General features: G+C 35.4%; 1 protein-coding gene across 18 annotated transcripts in view; it reads right to left on the bottom strand.

Annotated features, from left to right (window-relative positions):
• Positions 1-21157, bottom strand: part of GPHN (gephyrin) — a 645091-nt gene that overhangs the window by 480769 nt on the left and 143165 nt on the right. For all 18 annotated transcript variants that reach the window (XM_040477426.1, XM_040477422.1, XM_040477423.1 and 15 more), the window contains one exon: positions 1799-1877. In XM_040477426.1, coding sequence (XP_040333360.1) covers positions 1799-1877 — 79 coding nt within the window. The remainder of the gene's footprint in view (positions 1-1798; positions 1878-21157) is intronic.

Here is a 21157-nt window from a genome sequence, read left to right as displayed (position 1 = left end):
TGATGCTAAATTAAGATATATGCTATTTAAAACCAGAGACTTAGAATAATTTTGTTCAGCCCATACAGTAGTAACCTGAGATAAATTCTTCTAAGAATACTAAGATTGAACGTAAAATTTAGTGCATGATGAATATCATTCTGTACTCTGGGAAGAAGTATCAAATTCTCTCAGAACACTATAACTCATTGTTATAATCAATTATTCAAGTATAATTCTCCATGGCTTTTATATTATTAAAGTCTACAGGAACACATCTTTTCCACAAAGACTACATTACACAGATAAATACTACTACTGTGACCAAAAATATGCCTTACAAATAGTACAATAATAGAACAATTTACGTTATTCATTCAAATGGATGAAATCTTTCAGAAAAATTATATAGTTTCCTCCCATATCCATATGGAAAACAGAACTCTTCATGCAAATAAATGTTATCAACATTAATTTACTCAGAATATTTACAGCCACATAAAATAGTTATCTTCTTGATTAAATATTTATAGACTGAAAGGACAAATGTCAGTCTTCACTGGAATAAAAATCATGGAGAAAGAATACGGATTCCTTTTGAGTAAGGAAAATAGAAACAGAACTGAGAGACTTGAGTCTGGAAACTCATTTGTAAATTCATTACATTATAAACTTCAAGATTCAGTCATTTTCAAGATTCTGTGTCTTATGACTGTATTTTTTTAAATAACTGGAAAATCATTAAAGAATCAATATCCTTCAGATTCAACACAAGCTTGTGTTTCATTCATCACAAAATACTCAATGAATTACTAGTAAAACTTGTGGGAGTATAGATTATATGTGATGTGAATGACTGATTTCCTGTTACAATATATTTTACTGAATGCATTACACATATCATTAAAAAAAGCACCTGCCAGCATTCCATTTTCTTTTCTCTATTGCCAAAGGCTTAACTAGTCTTTATTTTTTTTTTTAAATAAAAGGTGATCTTACCCAGAGGTAAGATCATCTAGGTATGTTCATACAGAAGATAATATGCATATTTTATAGTAAATATAAAATTATAAAAATTCATAAAAAATAGAGACACTAGTAAGCACATTAAAAATTGAAACCTATAAAACTCTTCAAAAATTATTTCCTTATAAAGCTTTCTAATATGAAATATTATAAATATATTCTAAATATTCAAATATATTATTTATAATTATTTTATATTTTTAATTGTTCTTACAAGTATTATAAATGATTAAGAACTTAAAATTAATGTGAGCAAATTCAATTGCACCTTCTCCAGCAAATAAATTACGCATCATTTCCCTGCTCAGTAGCTACTGCCACACTGGCAAGATATGATCAACTGTTAGTAAGACTCCTTGAAAGTCCATTGTTAATCATAATGCTATGTCTTCTTCTACTACCTATTTCTAAAAAGAAACTATTCTATATCTTCACTTCTACTGAAACTATTGGATGTACTCCACTATATGTAACTCAAATTGTTAGAAAAGAAAAGTTGGTGTGCTTGGGTAGCTCAGTTGGTTAAGCATCTGACTTTTGATTTCAGCTCAGGTCATAATCTCACAACTTGTGAGACTGAGCCCTGCAATGATCTGTCAGTGCAGAGACTGCTTGGGATTCTCTCTCTCCCTCTCTCTGCCCCTCTCTTACTCTCAAAATAAATAAACTTTAAAAAAAAAAAAAGAAAAACTACTCAACCTCAAATCAGTTCTTAGTTACAATTCTTTTGAAAAAAAGTCACACCAACCATGAAGTTTTGAATTATGCTTAGTAATGAAAAACAAATACTCACAAAGAAGGATCTTGTACGAGATCTTTGAGATTTATCCCACTGCGATCTTCTGCAAGATTCCTGAAGCAACTATCACTCACTAAACAAGAGAGGGAGAGAGAAAAAGAAAATTAATTTTTGTTTACATTTTATTTCAATTACTACTGACAAAATGGAATTTTAAATTAAAACTGGCTCTCTGGATGGCATTTTTCCAAACAGTAATGTTGATCAATTTCTGGACCTAACAGATTTTGCAACAAATATTAATATTCAATAACAAACCAATAATCTAAGCATACAAACTTTATATAAATACAACACATACAGCCAGGGCCACTCTGGAAAACAATATGGAGATTCCTCAAAAAATTAAACATGGAATTACCTTACAACCCAGCAATTACACTACTAGGTATTTATCCAAAGAATACAAAAGTGCTGATTCAAGGGGCACATGCACCTCAACGTTTATAGAAGCACTATCAACAATAGCCAAATTATGGAAAGAACCCAAATGTCCATCAACTAACAAATGGATAAAGATGTTTTATATATATGTGGGTGTATATACACACACACACACACACACACACACACACACACACACACACACAAATGAAATATTACTCAGCAATCAAATAAAATGAAATATTGCCATTTGTAATAACATGGATTGGAACTAGAGTATATAATTGAGTGGAATAAGTCAGAGAAAGATAAATATCATATGACTTCACTCATATGTGGAATATAAGAAACAAAACAGATGAACACAGAAGGGAAGGAAAAATAAGATAAAACCAGAGAGGTAGGCAAATCATAAGAAACTCTTAAATACAGAGAACAAACTGAGGGTTGCTGGTGGGGTGTTAGGTGGGGGGATGGGCTAAATGGATGATGGGCAATAAAGAGGGCACTTGTTGAGATGAGCACTGGGTGTTCTATGTAAGTGATGAATCACTAAATTCTACTCCAGAAATCATTATTACACTGTATTTTAACTAACTGGGGTTTAAATAAAATTTAAAAATTAAAATAATAAAAAAAATACAACACAGAAAAGACTAAACACATAGGTCTAAATTTTGTTCTTACTTTTATAAGACTAAATTACCAGCATATAGTGGCAAATCACTGATTCCACAACAACTAGGGGAAAAAAAGGTAAGTTGTCCCTCCAAGTTATATTTTTAAAGATATTAGACAACAATGTGAGCTAATAAGGATAAATGAGGAGAAAAGTGGTATCACTTCTTAGGTGAGTCAAGCTTCCTAATTATTTTCATTTCTAGGAGGATTTGCCACTTATAACCTAAGAGTCAGAAAGAGGAAGACTACTAGGGAAAAGAGAAACCAGCATAGTTCTTGATGGTTCACAGGCTGGCATGACAGACTGAAATCCATTGGAACTCTAAAACATAGACAGTTTTCTGCTGGAGATTTGCTGAGGGCCAGGACTGCACAAGATGACTTGGAATGAGGAGGAAAAAAATGGGTCAGAGGGCAAATAATGTTTTCTATAGTACTGTGGTGATTAGGAGTCAAAGTCATATTACAGTAGGTGGAGCCTACCACTTTCAGTGTAGAACTTCAGATCTCCCCTAAGAATAATTTACTCTCAACCACAAGCAAGGTGGGAGGTGGGATGTGGGGAGGGGGTGAAAAGGGGACAGAACTCAAAAGATAAAGTAAAATTTCTCATAATTTCACAGTACTTAAGTACAAAGTCACATCAGAAATATGGCACACAACAGGTTTTGCCCTTAAAGACATTTAAAACCCGAGGTAGACTAAGTATATATCTAAAGTTTTCACTCTATCCATCTCAATTTGAAGTTGAGTTAAAGTGACTGGCACTTAACACTAAATAACATTTAATTTCTATGATCTTATAATAAACAGTATTTGGTATATTACAGAAATTACAAAATGTGACCAATAACAAAAAGAAAAAATTATATGTGTGTGTGTGTGTGTGTCTGTGTGTGTGTGTGTGTGTCTACAGTGACACACAGATGATACAGAATCAGAAGATAAGGACTTTACAAAAACTTAAACTTTCAAAAAACCTATTTAACAGAAGTTGAAGATACGGAAAAATATTCACACTTGATGAAAGAAGTAAAATTTCAGCAAAGAATTAAAATCTATGAAAAAGAATCAAATAGTAATTTTAGAATTGAAAACACAATATCTGAAATTAAGAAATCAGTGGTTGAGCTGACTCAACACAGAAAACACAGGATTTGTGAACATGAAGAGATCAGTAGAAAATATCCAAACAGAAGCAATGGGGGGAGGGGGAAGGTGAAAAGATCAGAGGAAAAGAAACATGTGGAAATCAAACAGCCCAATATAATTGTAGTTGAGTATATGACTCCAGCTTTGGTTGAGAGAATGGGGCAAAGCAATATTTTTAGAAAACAGCTGAGAATATTCCAAAACTGATACAACACACTAATTCACTGACTCAGGAGGAACATCAAACCCCACATTGGAAAAAGTAAAATAACACAACACCCAGCAGTCAAACCACTGAAAATAAAAGATGGTAAGAAATCTTAAAAAAAAGCCAGGAGGAGAGAAAGGACACATCACTTTCAAAGGAAAAAACAATAAACCGTACAGCTGATTATTCAACATAAACTATGGAATCCAGAAGACAATGGAAAGATATTAATATCCTGATGGAAAACTGGAAATCTAAAAGTAAATACCTTGATAAAATATCCATCCCCAAATTAAAGGCAAAATAAAACTTTACTTATATTTTTTATTTGTAGCATAAATATTAAGTATTGATTATTTTCTATTTCAATTTAACAATTTTATTATATATAAATTAGTCATTTCTAACCTACAGAAGGATCAAAGATAATATGACATTCGCCTGATTCCTTTCAAAGATTCAGTACCTAATCTTTTATTTGGATTTTATATTCCCTTTTTTATAAGTCCCTAAAAATTATACATCTGTATCTCTCTGAATTTAACGATAATACCTATAAACAATGATGCTTTAAAAATATTTGAATTTGAATAAAGTTTGGATTTTTTTTATTAAATCCAAAAAGATATTCCCCACTTTTTTTTCTGCCACGAGTGAAATGATTTTCATTAATATATAATTTTCATTCCATATTTAACAGACACTGATCTCAACCTGTTGATTTACAAATTTCCTTTTTGTAATTTTAATACAAATGCTCTTTATTACACCATTGCCTGAATAGGGCCAAAGGAAAAAAATAAAATGTTGACACAGTGTAAATAAAGTGGTTTCCTGCTGAGCTGAACCAAAATTGAAGCCATAATATATCATAAAATTTGTTCTCATAAAGTTTCTTGCCTAATTTGGCAAATATAAGAGCTTATTTGTAAACTTCAAGAGCCTGAAAATTTTGGAGGCTTAATTAAAATGGAATAAACCTTTGCTCCTTTAAAGGCTTGCTAGTCAGCTACCTGTGAAATGAGTTTTGCTAAAGAAGGGACTTTTCTAAAATTCATGTCCCATCCAAATTTTAAGTTAAAAACAGAGGAAGAAACCTAAAATAGTCTGTTAACAAAAATTCTAAAACTTTAGGTGCCTAACAACATATATCATATTTAAAGTTTTGTTTTTTACCAACACAACAAATTTTGTTTTTTTCATTGTAAATAAGAATATAGTACTTCTTAAGAAGAAAATGAACATGATTTTTTTGTATGTAAACACATTAAAATCAATCATTTTGGATCACCATAATTTACTTTCTTTTCCCACAGTATATGATAACAGGAACTACTACACTCTTCATTCCACAGACTAATAAAATGTTTTCAACATGTCACCACAAATATCAGATAAAATGGAAGAAATTATAACAGAAACGTGGTCAAACTATGGTACTAACATGAAAATTATAAACTTGAACTTCAATCTGTTTTAAATTGATACAATAATTAACTTGGAAGGACACAAAGAAAAATTAGAAATACTTGTAAAATTGGAGCGCCTGGGAAATCAACTCTTGATTTTGGCTCAGGTCATGATCTTGCAGTTCTACTCCACATTGGGCTCTGTGCTGTCAGTGCAGATTCTGCTTGGGATTCTCTGTCTTCCCCTCTCTCTCTGCCCCTCCTCTGCGCGCTCGCGCGCCCTCTCTCTCTCTCTCTCTCTCTCAAAATAAACATTTTTTTAAAGAAATATTTGTAAAATGGACTCTAGCAGAGTTCTTGTCCAATCATATGCACTTTTCCCTGAAAATGTTAAACTTTTGGATCTATAATCAAGAAAATAATTGGTACTTGTTATATGTTAAGAATTTCATATTTATTATTTCACTTAATCTTCTTTATCATCCAGTGATAAGCCTATCTGTGTTACTATTTTACAGATGAAGATAGTGAAGCATGGGGAGATTAAACATCCTATCAATCATATAGCTAATAAATAGAAGTACTGGGAAAATCTAGATGCTGTAACTCTAGACCTTCTACTCTTAACCACTATACCATATACAGACCATAGTTCTTGTCAATCATTCACATATTCTGGATTCTCCTACATTTCCATAACTTCAAAACATATAAAAGTTATACAACTAAAATTCATTATAAGACACTAAATTTCAACTCAAAGCATTATTAAAGAATTACAGCTTTTAAAGTAGAATAAAACATTACGGATCATCTAGTTAAGTGGTTAGCTAACCATGCGTCATATCTCATGGGTTTTATGGAGGTATCTCAGATCAATGACATCCATTTCCACTTTAAGCTAAAGAGCTGTATTTATATTTGAAAAAAATACTGAAGAAATTTTTATAGAGGCTGAAACACATATACATACACACACCTCAGAAGAGTATTAGTTCTACTCATCAGTATTTTATAGGTGAGAATCACAGTTTGCCTACGGTCAGCAAGAGTCAGCATTCAAACTCAGTATATACTTAGAAATATTTATGAAATGGATCCTAACGAGGTTCTCCGCTAATTATAAATACGTTATTTTTTTTTTTAATTTTTTTTTTCAACGTTTATTTATTTTTGGGACAGAGAGAGACAGAGCATGAACGGGGGAGGGGCAGAGAGAGAGGGAGACACAGAATCGGAAACAGGCTCCAGGCTCTGAGCCATCAGCCCAGAGCCCGACGCGGGGCTCGAACTCACGGACCGCGAGATCGTGACCTGGCTGAAGTCGGACGCTTAACCGACTGCGCCACCCAGGCGCCCCTAAATACGTTATTTTTGTATATAGTCATTTTTTTATGATTTACAATCAAAGTAATAGTTGACATTATGTGCTGAACACTTCATGTTCATTTTCCTACTTACAACAAGTATTATGTATAATCAATATGATCTTTGATAAAATCTTTATAATGTATTTTCTCAGTCCTACTATTATGGATTATTCCATCTGATTACTAGAAGCTATAGTGTGAAAGATCTAGTCATTTCTTTCTTTCAGGATGACATTTATATTCTATCTTGTTCTGGTCAGGAAGAATTTTCCTATAACAAAAGTATTTCTATCACCAAAAATTCTTGTTTAAAATACAGCTTGGTAAGAATTCAGTATTTATTTAACCTATTGTATTGTCCATATTTAAGAACATGAAAATAAGTTACAACTTGAAAATTGCTAAGTTGACAGTAAAAACAGATCCAATTTAAAACTCATTCATTCTTGGGGCGCCTGGGTGGCGCAGTCGGTTAAGCGTCCGACTTCAGCCAGGTCACGATCTCGCGGTCCGGGAGTTCGAGCCCCGCGTCAGGCTCTGGGCTGATGGCTCAGAGCCTGGAGCCTGTTTCCGATTCTGTGTCTCCCTCTCTCTCTGCCCCTCCCCCGTTCATGCTCTGTCTCTCTCTGTCCCAAAAATAAATAAACGTTGAAAAAATAATAATAATAATAAAACTCATTCATTCCATAGTTTCAAAATACCCAAGTGAAATAAAATTCCAAAGAAATGGCTCTGCAAAAACAACTGAAAATTAAAATAAAATGTAAGTTTATACTATCTAGAGATTCTAATTAATTTACAAAGTTAGACTGAACAAATTCAACAATAGTTTACAATCACAGAATAAGATAAAGATATTGATATAAGTGCTTCAAAAAATAAATACTTGAGGGGCGCCTGGGTGGTGCAGTCGGTTAAGCGTCCGACTTCAGCCAGGTCACGATCTCGCGGTCCGAGTTCGAGCCCCGCGTCAGGCTCTGGGCTGATGACTCAGAGCCTGGAGCCTGTTTCCGATTCTGTGTCTCCCTCTCTCTCTGCCCCTCCCCCGTTCATGCTCTCTCTCTGTCCCAAAAATAAATAAACGTTGGAAAAAAAAAAAAAATTAAAAATAAATAAATAAATAAATACTTGAGTATCAAAAACTTAAGATCTGGTTCTTGGAAACACCACATACCTTTCTAAAAATTGTCCCCTTCTATGATCATAGTGTGAAAGTTAAATGTTTAGTGGAAAATGTCAATATGTTATGATTTTAAAATACCACCAAAAATTCAGCATGTTACTTATTTATTCTAAACATATGTAATTAACAACTGACATAAGAAAAATGAGACTGATTGCATAAATCTTAGTCACATTTTTCTTTTTAATTTTTTTAACGTTTATTTATTTTTGAGAGAGACAGACAGACAGAGCGTGAGTGGGAGAGGGGCAGAGTGAGAGGGAGACACAGAATTTGAAGCAGGCTCCAGGCTCCGAGCTGTCAGCACAGAGCCTGACATGGGTCTCAAACCCACGAAACGTGAGATCATGACCTGACCTGAAGCTGAACTCCAGCACTTAACCAACTGAGCCACCCAGATGCCCCATATTTTTCAAGATAAATCTATTTTGTTTTAGTTATTAAGGTGAAATTCGTATAATACAAAATTATTTATTTTTCAAAATAATCCATTTTAAAGTGTAACGTTCAGTGACATTTAGTACATTCACAATGTTTTGCAACCACTACCTCTATTTCCAAAATCATTTTCATCATCCTAAGAGAAAACCTGCTACCCATTAAGCAGCAAGTCCCTATTCCTCCCTTCCCCTAATCCCTGGCAACCACCAATCTACTTTCTATCCCTGTGGATTTAATTATTCTGGATATTTCATACAAATGGAAGCATATGTGATTTTTTTTTTGTCTAGATTATTTGACGTAGCATAATATTTTCAAGCTTCATCTATGCTGTAACATGTTGCATTACTTCGTTCCTCTGGTTAGATAATATTCCATTGGCTAGATAATATTCCACCTACTTCCATGGTATGTAAGTACCACTTTTGTCTATCCAATCACCCTTTTGGCCATTTGGGCTGATTCCATTTTTTGGCTATTGTGAATAGTGCTGAATGAACATGTATGTACAAGTACTTATTTTGCACTTGTTTTCAATTTTGGGGGGTATATACCAAGAAACTGAATTGCTGATCATATGATAATTTCATGTTTAATTTGTTTGAGGAACTATAAAATCGTTTTCCAAAGCATTTCTACTATTTTACATTCCACCAGCAATGTAAGAGGGTCCCATTTCACCACCAGCCATTACGGTCATTTTAACTCAGTCATAATAGTGGGGTGTAAAGTATCATCTCATTGTGGTTGTGATTACATTTTCCTAATGATAAATGGTGTTGAGCATCTTTCCATGTGCTAATGGCTACTTGTATATCTTCTTGGGAAAAATGTCTATTCAAGCCCTTTGTATACTTTTTAATTCAGTGGTTGATCTTTCTGTTGTTGACTTGTAAGATGTATTTATATACTCCGGATACTAGACCCTTATCACATGTATGATTTGCAAGTTTTTAATCCCATTCTGTGGGTTGTCATTATGTCCTCTTGATAGTGTCCTTGAATGTACAAAAGTTTTTAATTTTGATGAATTTCAATTTGTCTATTTTTTATTTGGTGTCATATTTAAGAAACCATTACCAAATCCACAATCATGAGGAATTTCCCATATGCTTTCTTGTTAAGTATTTTATAGTTTCAACTCTTTAGGTCTTTTATCCATTTTGGGCTAATGTTTGTACATTGTGTGAGGGTAAGAGTCTGACTTCTTTCTTTGACAAACAAGTGTTTACCTAGTTGTTCAAGCACCATTTGTTCAAGAGGCAATTCTTTCCCTATTGAATGATATTGGCTCTCTTTGAAAAATCAATTACCTATACACATATGGGCTATTCTGGAGTACATTATATTTTCTTGATCTATTTGTCTACTCTTATGCCAATATCACACTGTTCTGATTACTATGGTTTGTAGTGAGTTATTAAATTGGGAGCTGTGAGTTCCCCAACTTTGTTTTTTCTTTTTCAAGATATTTTTGGTGGCTCATAATTCCTTTCAATTCTATATGAATATTAGTATTCTGATCCATATTTTACAACAAATTCTGATCCTTATTTTAAGCAGACTCATTTCAAAACAGATTTTCCTATAACTAATTATCTATCCTCAGACACTACTTTAAATTTGCTTCCATGCCTAAGTCCTATGATTTCCTACCAACTAAAATTTCCCTGAATTCTTCTTAAAAAAAAAAAAAAAAGGTAAACTAAGCACAAAGTACTATTACCAAACAAACTGAATGATGTAAATGAACAACAAACTACAATAAATAATAGTGATTGAATTTTGGTAATTTTCTTAATGTATTCAACCCAAAATTATAAGCCAAAACAATGCTTTTTTGCAAAAGATATTATACTATAATCATTTCACAACTATCATTTCTTTAATTTTAAATTATTTTGGGGCACCTGGGTGGCTCAGTCGGTTAAGCATCTGACTTCGGCTCAAGTCATGATTTCACGGTTGGTGGGTTCAAGCCCCAGGGTCAGGGTCTGTGCTGACAGCTCAAAGCCTGGAGCCTGTTTCCGATTCTGTGTTTTCCTCTCTCCCTGCCCTCCCCCACCCCCATGCTTGTGCTCTATCTCTCTCTCAAAAATAAATAAACACTGGGAGAGGGACCAACATGGTGGAGAAGTAGGGAGATCAGTACTTCCCATGTCTCTCAAACAAAGAAGGGCTGAAGCCAAAGGACTTTGAACCCAGAGTCTGAGAGGAAAAGACACTGAGTCTACCAGGGAGAAACTGGGACAACTTGATGGGCCATAGGTGGGTGGTTGCGAACTGGGGAAGATAAAATGGGCAGCATAGACATGGAGGGGAGGAATCCCCTTCTGCAGAGAAACAAAGGGAAGAGAAAGAGCAGCTGGGAAAGTGTAGGCCTATATCTGGACAACAGAAAAAAACCTCGGACCAGGACGGAGAGGGGTCCCATCTCTAACTACAGGTTAGAGGATTTCTAACTGCAGATCCCATTGTCAAACTGGGGCAAGCTGTCCTGTGCACACCTGGGGAGGAGGGGACCAACCTCTAGGTTTGGTGGTAGATCAGGGGCGCAGTCCACAGCAGGAACTGGTCCCCTCCCCTGAAGTACTGTGGCATAGGACAAAACCAGCAGGGACTACATATCAGGAGGTGCTTCCCAAGTATCCGGACTCATGGAGCAGGAGTTAAGGAGTCGGCGGAGTGAGACAGCTTCATCTGCGCCAGGACACAGTGAGGATGGCTCCAAAGGAGTGACGTGGCTCACTGGGTAATGGAGAAGTGACTGGGGGGTGGCCATTTTCCTCCTCACCACCACCAAGGTGGGGCCTCAGGGATTGGTCCATGGGACCCACAGTGGAGCCGAGACCAGCCTATACCAAACCACGCCCCTCAGTCCTGGGAAACTGCCTGTCTTCTGGAGCGGGATAGACGATGCCGAAACAGACCCCTCCTCCAGACCAGCGCTGATGAATTGCCTGGATTAATTCTAGGACAATTCTTGTTATATAGATGTATTGTCCATTCCATTTTGCTTCTTAACTCTCCCTCCACTAGGCTGATTACTCTGGTTATTGGTTTGTTTGAACAAACACATTTAATCCATTCTCTTGATACATGCTCTACACCTCCTTCTTTATATTCCTTTCTCTCTCTCTTTGGAATAATCAAGCAGTATAGTTTCTCTAAGTAACTTTATCTAAATTTCTTTTTCCCTTCCTTATTTTCCTTTCTCTCTCTCTCTCTCTCTCTCTCTCTCTCTCTCTCTCTCTCAAGCCTTTTAGTTTCTCTGCCTGGTCAATGTTTATTTTTTCTTTTTCTCCACCCCTGTCATTTCTCTTTGTATGTGCTCTTCCATCAGCACCACATCCACCCTGTTCTTTGCTTCTAGCTGGTGTTTCTGATTTTTTTGCTTTTGGATTGTTTTTAGCTTTTAGTTTTTTTGTTTTTGTTTGTTTTATTTGTTTGTGCGTTTGCATGTTTTTGTTTTCTGTTTGTCTGTTTTCCTTTCCAGAGCTACTTCAAGGAATAAATCAAAGCACACCCGGTGGAAGGTCCAAAACATAACTATGAGTAGGGAAATAAAATAACCAAAGTCACAATGACAGCAAATAACACTCTCCAAAAAACACCTCCTGAAGGGCCAGGCCATGGACAGTATATGAGCCCCCTTTATAAATATAGCAGTGCTCACAGGTGCACAGCACATAACAAGCTTTAAAAATTCAAAACGGACAGAAAACTAGCCAAAATGATGAAACAGAAGAATTCTCCTCAAAAGAAATATCAGGAAGAAGTAACAGCTAAAGAATTGATCGAAATAGATATAAGCAACATAACTGAACAAGAACTTAGAATAACAATCATAAAATTAATCACTGGGCTTGAAAAATGCATAGAAGACAGCAGAGAATCTATTGCTACAGACATCAAGGGACTAAAACATAGTCGTGATGAATGTAAAAATGCTATAAATGAGGTGCAAATAAAATGGAGGCAGCCACAGTGTGGACTGAAGAGGCAGAGGAGAAAATAAGTGAATTGGAAGATGAAATTATGGAAAAAGGGGAAGCTGAGAAAGATTTAAAAAATCCAGGATCATGAGGGGAGAATTAGAGAACTAAGTGATTCAAGCAAACTGAACAATATCCATATTATAGGATTTCCAGAAGAAGAAGAGAGAGAGAGAAAGGGGCTGAAGATATACTTGAACAAATCATAGCTGAGAACTTTCCCAATCTAGGGAAAGAAACAGTCACTGAAATCCAGGAGGCACAGAGAACTCCCTTCAACCATAACTAGAATTGATATTCTGCATGACATATCATAGTGAAAATGGCAAAATACAAGGATAAAGAGAGAATTGTGAAAGCAGCTAGGGGAAAAACAGGCCTTAACAAACAAAGGTAGAAACAAAAGAGTAGCAGCAGACCTATCTACTGAAACTTGGAGGGCCAGAAAGGAAAAGCAGGAAATCTTCAATGCGATGAACAGGAAAAATATGCAGCCAAGAATCCTTTAACTGGCAAGCCTGTCATTCAGAATAGAAGGAGAAATGAAGGTTTTCCCAAACAAACAAAAACTGAAGAAATTCATTACCACTAAACCAGCACTACAAGAGATCCCAAAGGGGACTCTGTCAGTGAAATGTTCCAAGGACCACAAAGTACCAGAGACATCACTGCAAGCATGAAACCTACAGATAACACAATGACTCTAAACCCATCTTTCAGTAATAACACTGAATATAAATGGACTAAATGTTCCAATCAAAAGACATAGGGTATCACAATGAATAAAAAACAAACAAACAAACAAACAAAAAACCAAGATCCATCTATTTACTGTCTACAGGAGACTCATTTTAGACCTGTAGACACCTTCAGATTGAAAGTGAGGGGATGGAGAACTGGCTATCATGCTACTGGAAGTCAAAAGAAAGCTGGAGTAGCCATACTTATACAAACTAGACTTTAAATTAAAGTCTGAATAAGAGATGAAGGAGGGCATTATATGATAATTACAGGGTCTATTCATCAGGAAGAGCTACACAATTATAAATTTCTATGCACTAAATTCCGTAGCACCCAAATATATAAAACAATCACAAACATAAGCAATCTTACTTAAAAGAATGTGGTAAGAATGTGGACTTTAATACTCCAATTACAGCAATGGACAAATCATCTAGACAGACAATCAGTAAAGAAACAATGGCCCTGAACAGTACATTGGACCAGATGGACTTGACAGATATATTTAGAGCTCTACATTCCAAAGCAGCAAAATATACTTTCTTCTTGAGTGCACATGGAACATTCTCCAAGATAGATCACATACTGGGCCACAAAACATCCCTCAATAAATATAACAGAATTGAGATCATACCATACACACTTTCAGATCACAATGCTATGAAACTTGAAATCAACCACAGGAAAAAGTCTGGAAAACCTCCAAAAGCATGGAGGTTAAAGAACACCCTACTAAAGAATGAATGAGTCAACCAGGCGATTAGAGAAAAATTTTAAAATATATGGAAACAAATGAAGATGAAAATAAACAATCCAAACCCGTTGGGATGCAGCAAAGGGAATCCTAAGAGGAAAATACATTACAATCCAGGCCTATCTCAAGAAACAAGAAAAATCCCAAATACAAAATCTAATAGCATACCTAAAAGAACTAGAAGTAGAACAGCAAAGACACCCCAAAGCCAGCAGAAGAAGAGAAGTAATAAAGATCAGAGCAGAAATAAACAGTATAGAATCCAAAAAAAAAACAAATCAATGAAACCAAGAGTTGGTTTTTTGAAAAAAATAAACAAAATTGATAAACCTCTAGCCAGGCTTCTCAAAAAAAAAAAAAGAAAAAAGAAAAAAAAAAGAAGAGAGAGAGAGGACCCAAATACATGAAATCATGAGTGAAAATGGATTTATTACAACCAATCCCTCAGAAATGCAAGCAATTATCAGGGAATACTATGAAAAATTATATGCCAACAAACTGGACAACCTGGAAGAAATGGACAAATTCCTAAACATCCACACACTACCAAAACTCAAATGGGAAGAAACAGAAAATTTAAACAGACCCATAACTAGTGAAGAAATTGTATCAGTTATCAAAAATCTCCCAACAAATAAGAGTCCTGGACCAGAGGACTTCCCTGGAGAATTCTACTGGACGTTTAAAGCAAAGTGAATACTCTTTCTCAAGCTGTTCTAAAAAATAGAAATGAAAGGAAAACTTCCAGACTCATTCTATGAAGCTAGCATTACTTTGATTCCCAAACCAGATAGAGACCCAGCAAAAAAAGAGAACTACAGGCCAATAACCCTGATGAATATAGACGCAAAAATTCTCAACAAGATACTAGCAAATCAAAATCATCAGCATATAAAAAGAATTATTCACCATGATCAAGTGGGATTCATTCCTGGGCTGCAGGGCTGGTTCAATATCTGCAAATCAATCAATATGATTCATTATATTAATAAAAGAAAAGATAAGAACCATATGACCTGTCAATAGCTGCAGAAAAAGCATTTGACAAAATTCAGCATCCTTTTTGAATAAAAACCCTCAAGACAGTCGGGATAGAAATAACATATTTAAACATCGTAAAAGCCATTTATGAAAAGCCCACAGCTAATATCATCACCAATGGGGAAAACTAAGAGCTTTCCCCCTGAGACCAGGAACACGACAGGGATGTCCACTCTCACCACTGTTGTTTAACATAGTGTTGGAAGTCCTAGCATCATCAATCAGACAATTAAATGAAATCAAAGGCATCAAAATTGGAAAAGATGAAGTCAAACTTTCACTTTTCACAGACGACATGATACTCTACATGGAAAACCCAACAGATTCCACCAAAAGTCTGCTAGAACTGATACATGACCTCAGCAAAGTCGCAGGGTACAAAATCAATGTACAGAAATCGGTTGCATTTTTATACACCAATAATGAAGCAAGAGAAAGAGAAATACAGAAACTGATCCCATTCACAACTGCACCAAGAACCATAAAATACCTAGGAACAAACCTAACCAAAGATGGAAAAGATCTGTATGCTGAAAACTATAGAAAGCTTATGAAGGAAACTGAAGAAGACACAAAGAAATGGAAAATTTTTCCATTCTCATGGATTGGAAGAATAAATATTGTTAAAATGTCAAAGTACCCAAAGCAGTCTACACATTCAATGAAATCCCAATCAAAATTGCACCAGCATTCTTCTCAAAGCTAGAACAAGCAATTCTAAAATTTGTATGGAACCACAGACGACACCAAATAACCAAAGTAATACTGAATAAGAAAACCAAAACGGAAAGCATCACAATCCCAGATGTTAGCCTCTACTACGAAGCTGTAATCACCAATACACCATGGTATTGGCACAAAAACAGACACATAGACCAATGGAATAGACCATAGAACCCAGAATTGGACCCACAATTGTATGGCCAACTAATCTTTGACAAAGCAGCAAAGAGTATCCACTGGTAAAAAAAAAAACAAAACAAAACACATTCTCTTTAACAAATGGTGCTGGGAGAATTGGACAGCAACATGCAGAAGATGGAAACTAGACCACTTTCTTACACCATACACAAAAATAAAACCAAAATGGATAAACGACCTGAATGTGAGACAGGAAACCATCAAAACCCTATAGGAGAAAGGAGGAAAAAAACCTCTCTGACATCAGCCACAGCAATTTCTTACTCGACACATCTCCAAAGGCAAGGAAATTAAAAGCAAACATGAACTATTGGGACCTCATCAAGATAAAAAGTTTCTGCACTACAAAGGAAACAATCAACAAAACTAAAAGGCAACCAACAGAATGGAAAAGATATTTGCAAAATGACATATCGGACAAGGGGCTAGTATCCAAAATCTATAAAGAGCTCACCAAACTCCACACCCGAGAAACAAATAATCCAGTGAAGAAATGGGCAGAAAACATGAATAGACACTTTTCCAAAAAAGGCACCCAGGTGGCCAACAGACACATGAAAAGATGCTCATTGTCACTCCTCATCAGGGAAATACAAATCAAAACCACACTGAGATATCACCTCACGCCAGTCAGAGTGGCCAAAATGAACAAATCAGAAGACTATAGATGATGGAGAGGATGTGGAAAATGGGAACCCTCTTGGACTGTTGGTGGGAATGCAACTGGTGAAGCCACTCTGAAAACAGTGTGGAGGTTCCTCAAAAAATAAAAATAGATCTCCCCTATGACCCAGCAATAGCACTGCTAAGAATTTCCCCAAGGGATACAGGAGTGCTGATGCATAGGGGCACTGGTACCCCTATGTTTATAGCAGTGCTTTCAATAATAGCCAAATTATGGAAAGAGCCTAAATGTCCATCAACTGATGAATGGGTAAAGAAATTGTGGTTTATATACACAATGGAATACTACTTAGCAGTGAGAAAGAATGAAATATGGCCTTTTGTAGCAATGTGGATGAACTGTAGAGTGTTATGCTAAGTGAAATAAGCCATACAGAGAAAGACAGATACCATATGTTTTCACCCTTATGTGGATCCTGAGAAACTTAACAGGAACCCATGGGGGAGGGGAAGGAAAAAAAAAAGTTAGGGAGGGAGGCAAACCATAAGAGACTCTTAAAAACTGAGAACAAACTGAGGGTTGATGGGGGGTGGGAGGGAGGGGAAAGTGGGTGATTGGCACTGAGGGAGGCACCTGTTGAGATGAGCACTGGGTGTTGTATGGAAGCCAATTTGACAATAAGTTTCATATTAAAAAAAAAACAAAAAAACAAGGGGTGCCTGGGTGGCTCAGTTGGTTAAGCATCTGACTCTTGATTTTGGCTCTGGTCATGATCTTGCAGTTCATGAGTCTGAGCCCCATGTCAGGCTCTGTACTGACAGTGCAAAGCCTCCTTGGGATTCTCTCTATCCCTCTTTCTCTGCCCTTCCCCTGCTCTTTCTCTCTCAAATTAAATAAACTTAAAAAAAAAAAAAGACCCTTAAAAAATGTTGGCAAATAGAATTCAGCAATATAAAAATGTAATTGTACACCACGACCAAATGCAGTTCATTCCAGGGTCACAAGGCTGGTTCAACATTTGAAAAACAACCAATGTAATCCAACATATAAATAGGCTAAACAAGTACAATCACATGATCACACAACTGAAGCAGAAAAAGTGTTGTTCAATACTCCTCTATGCAAAAATTCTCAAAAATAAGAAAGCAGTAAAGGAAAATTCCTCAACTTGATAAACAGCACTTATAAACAATCTTCAGCTAACACCATTCTTAACAGTAAAAAGACTGAACGCTTTCCACTGGAGGTCAGGAACAAAACAAAGATGTTGACTCTCTTCACTCTTATTCAACGAAATAATGGAAGATTTAGCCAGTGAAAGAAGGAAATAAAAGGAAATAAAAGACTGGAAAGAAGGAAGTAAACTGTCCATTACTGTAGATGACATGACTGGCAAAATAGAAAATCTACAAAATACCACTAAAACTGATAAATGAGTTCATCGAGATCTTGGGATAGAAGGTCAATATACAAAAGTCTATTTTATTTCTATAACTAGCCATGAAAACATGAATGGTGAAGTTAAGAACATAATAGCATTGGCAACTATTCAAAAGAAAATTAAATACTCATATGCATATACAACAAGTCATGTATAAAACTTCTGTACTGAAAATTACAAACTACTGGTGAAAGAAATATAAGACCTAATAAATGGAAAACCATATGATATTCATGGATTTGAAGACTGAACACAGTAAAGATGACAATTCTTCCCAAATTGATACACAGATTTAGCATGCTTCTTTTTAAAATCTCGGTGAGTTGTGTTGTGGGGAATAAGTTTAAGAATCCTCTGAGCTTTCACCAATGGATTAACAAGGCTTAGGGCATAAAGCCACCACAGGACAAAAGCACCCAGCACAGAAGAAAGCACAGAGTGGAAAGCCACTTCCACAGGACAAAAGTGTTTGAGAACAGATAGAGGTAGAACACCACCACAGCAGGGCGGAAACACCCAGAGCTAATTAGCAAGAAAAATGCCTTGTGAACCCTGAGGTAGCATGCTCTATTTGTCTTAGCCCCTAGAAAAGTTAAGATAAACAGACAGTAAATGGCTGTCTGCTCGGCTCTGGGACTTTGATTTATATTCACCCTAACCCCTAACACTGCATATCTTTGAAACCCCTTTTCTCTCACACATATGAGTTAATGATTACTGTTTTATTGTCTCTTTCTGCACATCCATCATGCATTTAAGCCTTCCAATCCTAATAAATACGGAGCAAGGACCCTTACTCAGGGCTCTTGTCTCCTGGACATTAGCCTCTCTTGTATTCAATTCTGCATCCACTCTCTTACTGGACAAGAGAGAACTCCAGACTCAAAGTCTGTCACATTTTATGTATATACAGGTATTATTATTCTAAAATTCATATGGAAAGGCAAATGAACTAGAACAGTTAAAGCTATTTTTAAAAAAGCACCTAATGGAGAAATCATTCTTCTAAATTTCAAGACTTATACAGTTATCATGACTGTGTGGTATTAGCAAAAGGATATACACATGGATCATTGAATCAGATCAGAGAACCCAGAAATAGACTCACATAAATATGCTCAACTCAGTTTTGACAAAAGTGCAAAAGCAATTCAATAAAAGACAGACCCATACAAATGGTGCTGAAGCAAGTGGACATCCTTAGGCAAAATTGTAACCTCCACCTGTTTTACACCTTATATAAAAATTAACTCAAAATGGATCATGGACTAAAATGTGAAATGTAAAACTATAAAAATTTTAGAAAGGAAAAAAAAGAAAATCTTAGGTTGTAAAGGAACTGGATAACTCATTCCTAGCTAGTGGGAATGCACAAGAGTATAGCTATTCAGCAATACAGTTTGGCAATTACTTTAAAAACTAAGTGTGCAGAAGTGCCTGGGTGGCTCATTCGCTTAAGCATCCAACTTTGGCTCAGATCATGATCAAGCAGTTCATGAGTTTGAGCCCTGCATCGGGCTCTGTGCTGACAGCTCAGAGCCCAGAGCCTGCTTTGGATTCTTCCTCTTTCTCTGCCCCTCCTCCACTCAGACTCTCTTAAAATAAACATTAAAAAAAAAAAGTATGCAATATTCATGCAACCTAGAAACTGTACTCTTAAGCATTTATCCCAGAGGAATGAAAACTATGTTCACACCAAAACTTATATTGGAATTTTTTTTTCAATATATGAAGTTTATTGCCAAATTGGTTTCCATTCAACTATATTGGAATGTTTATAGCAGCTTTGTATTTGGCCCAAACTGGAAACATCTCAGATGTCCTTCAATGAGTGAACATTAAACCATGGTACTATCATACCAAAGAATATTACTTTGTTATACAAAGGAACAAACTACAAATATATACCACAATTTCGATGAATCCATAGAAAATAAAGTAACCCATAACATTACATGCAGTAGGATTCCATTTATATAACTTTCTTGCAGTAACAATATAGTAAAAATGAAGAACAAATTAGTGGTTGCTAGGGTTCCAGTGGGGTAATAGTAGGAGATATGTGGGTGTTTTATAAATGGGCAACATGAGGGATCACCGTGTTGATAGAAATTCTAAATATCTTCACTGGATCAACATCAACGTCTTGGTTATCACATTGTACTAATTTGTAAAATATTACCTTTTGGAAAAACTGGATAGAGGTTACAGACGATCTCTCTGTATTAAATCTTATAATGAAATGTGAATCTACAATTATCCCAAAATAAAAATTTTAATTTAAAAAGTCTATTACATTTTTATATACCATCAATAAACAATTTGAAAATAAAATGAAGAAAACAATTCCATTTAAAATAGCATCAAAAGAATGAATACTTCCAAGTAAATTTAACAAAACAAGTGTAAGACTTACATATTGAAAACTAAAAAATATCACTTAAAAATATCTAAATAAACACCCTATTTTCCTGAGTTAGAAAATTTAATTATTAAGATAGCATTACTCTTCTTGATCTATATATTCAACATATCTTACTAAAATCTCAGTAGGCTATTTTGCACAAACTGTCAAACTGATCCTGAAAAAAACTGATCATATAGACATTAGAGGGATCCTCAACAGTCACACACTTGAGAAATAAAAAACTTGGCAGACTCACACATCACATTTTCAAAAGTTATTACAATGCTATGGTAAATCAAGTCAATATGGTACTGGCATACAGACATATAGATCAACAGAATTAAATTGAAAGTACAGAAATAAACCCTGACAGTTAAGGTCAATTAATTTTCAGTAAAGGTGCCAACACAATTCCATAGAGGAAAGAAGAGTCTTTTCAACAAATGTTGATGTGACAACTAGATATCCACATGCAAAAAGGTGGAATACTACTTTAAACCACATATTAAAATTAATTCAAAATGGATTAAAAAAAACCTTAACATATGAGGCTAAAACTCATGTTTCATGTCCTGAAAGACAACACAAGAGTAAATCTTT

Source organism: Herpailurus yagouaroundi, unplaced genomic scaffold, assembly GCF_014898765.1.
Source record: "Herpailurus yagouaroundi ecotype Mexico unplaced genomic scaffold, PumYag 141, whole genome shotgun sequence".
Classification (NCBI taxonomy): domain Eukaryota; kingdom Metazoa; phylum Chordata; class Mammalia; order Carnivora; family Felidae; genus Herpailurus; species Herpailurus yagouaroundi.
The sequence above is the reverse complement of the archived record's forward strand: the minus strand, read 5'-3'. Positions and strand labels throughout refer to the sequence as shown.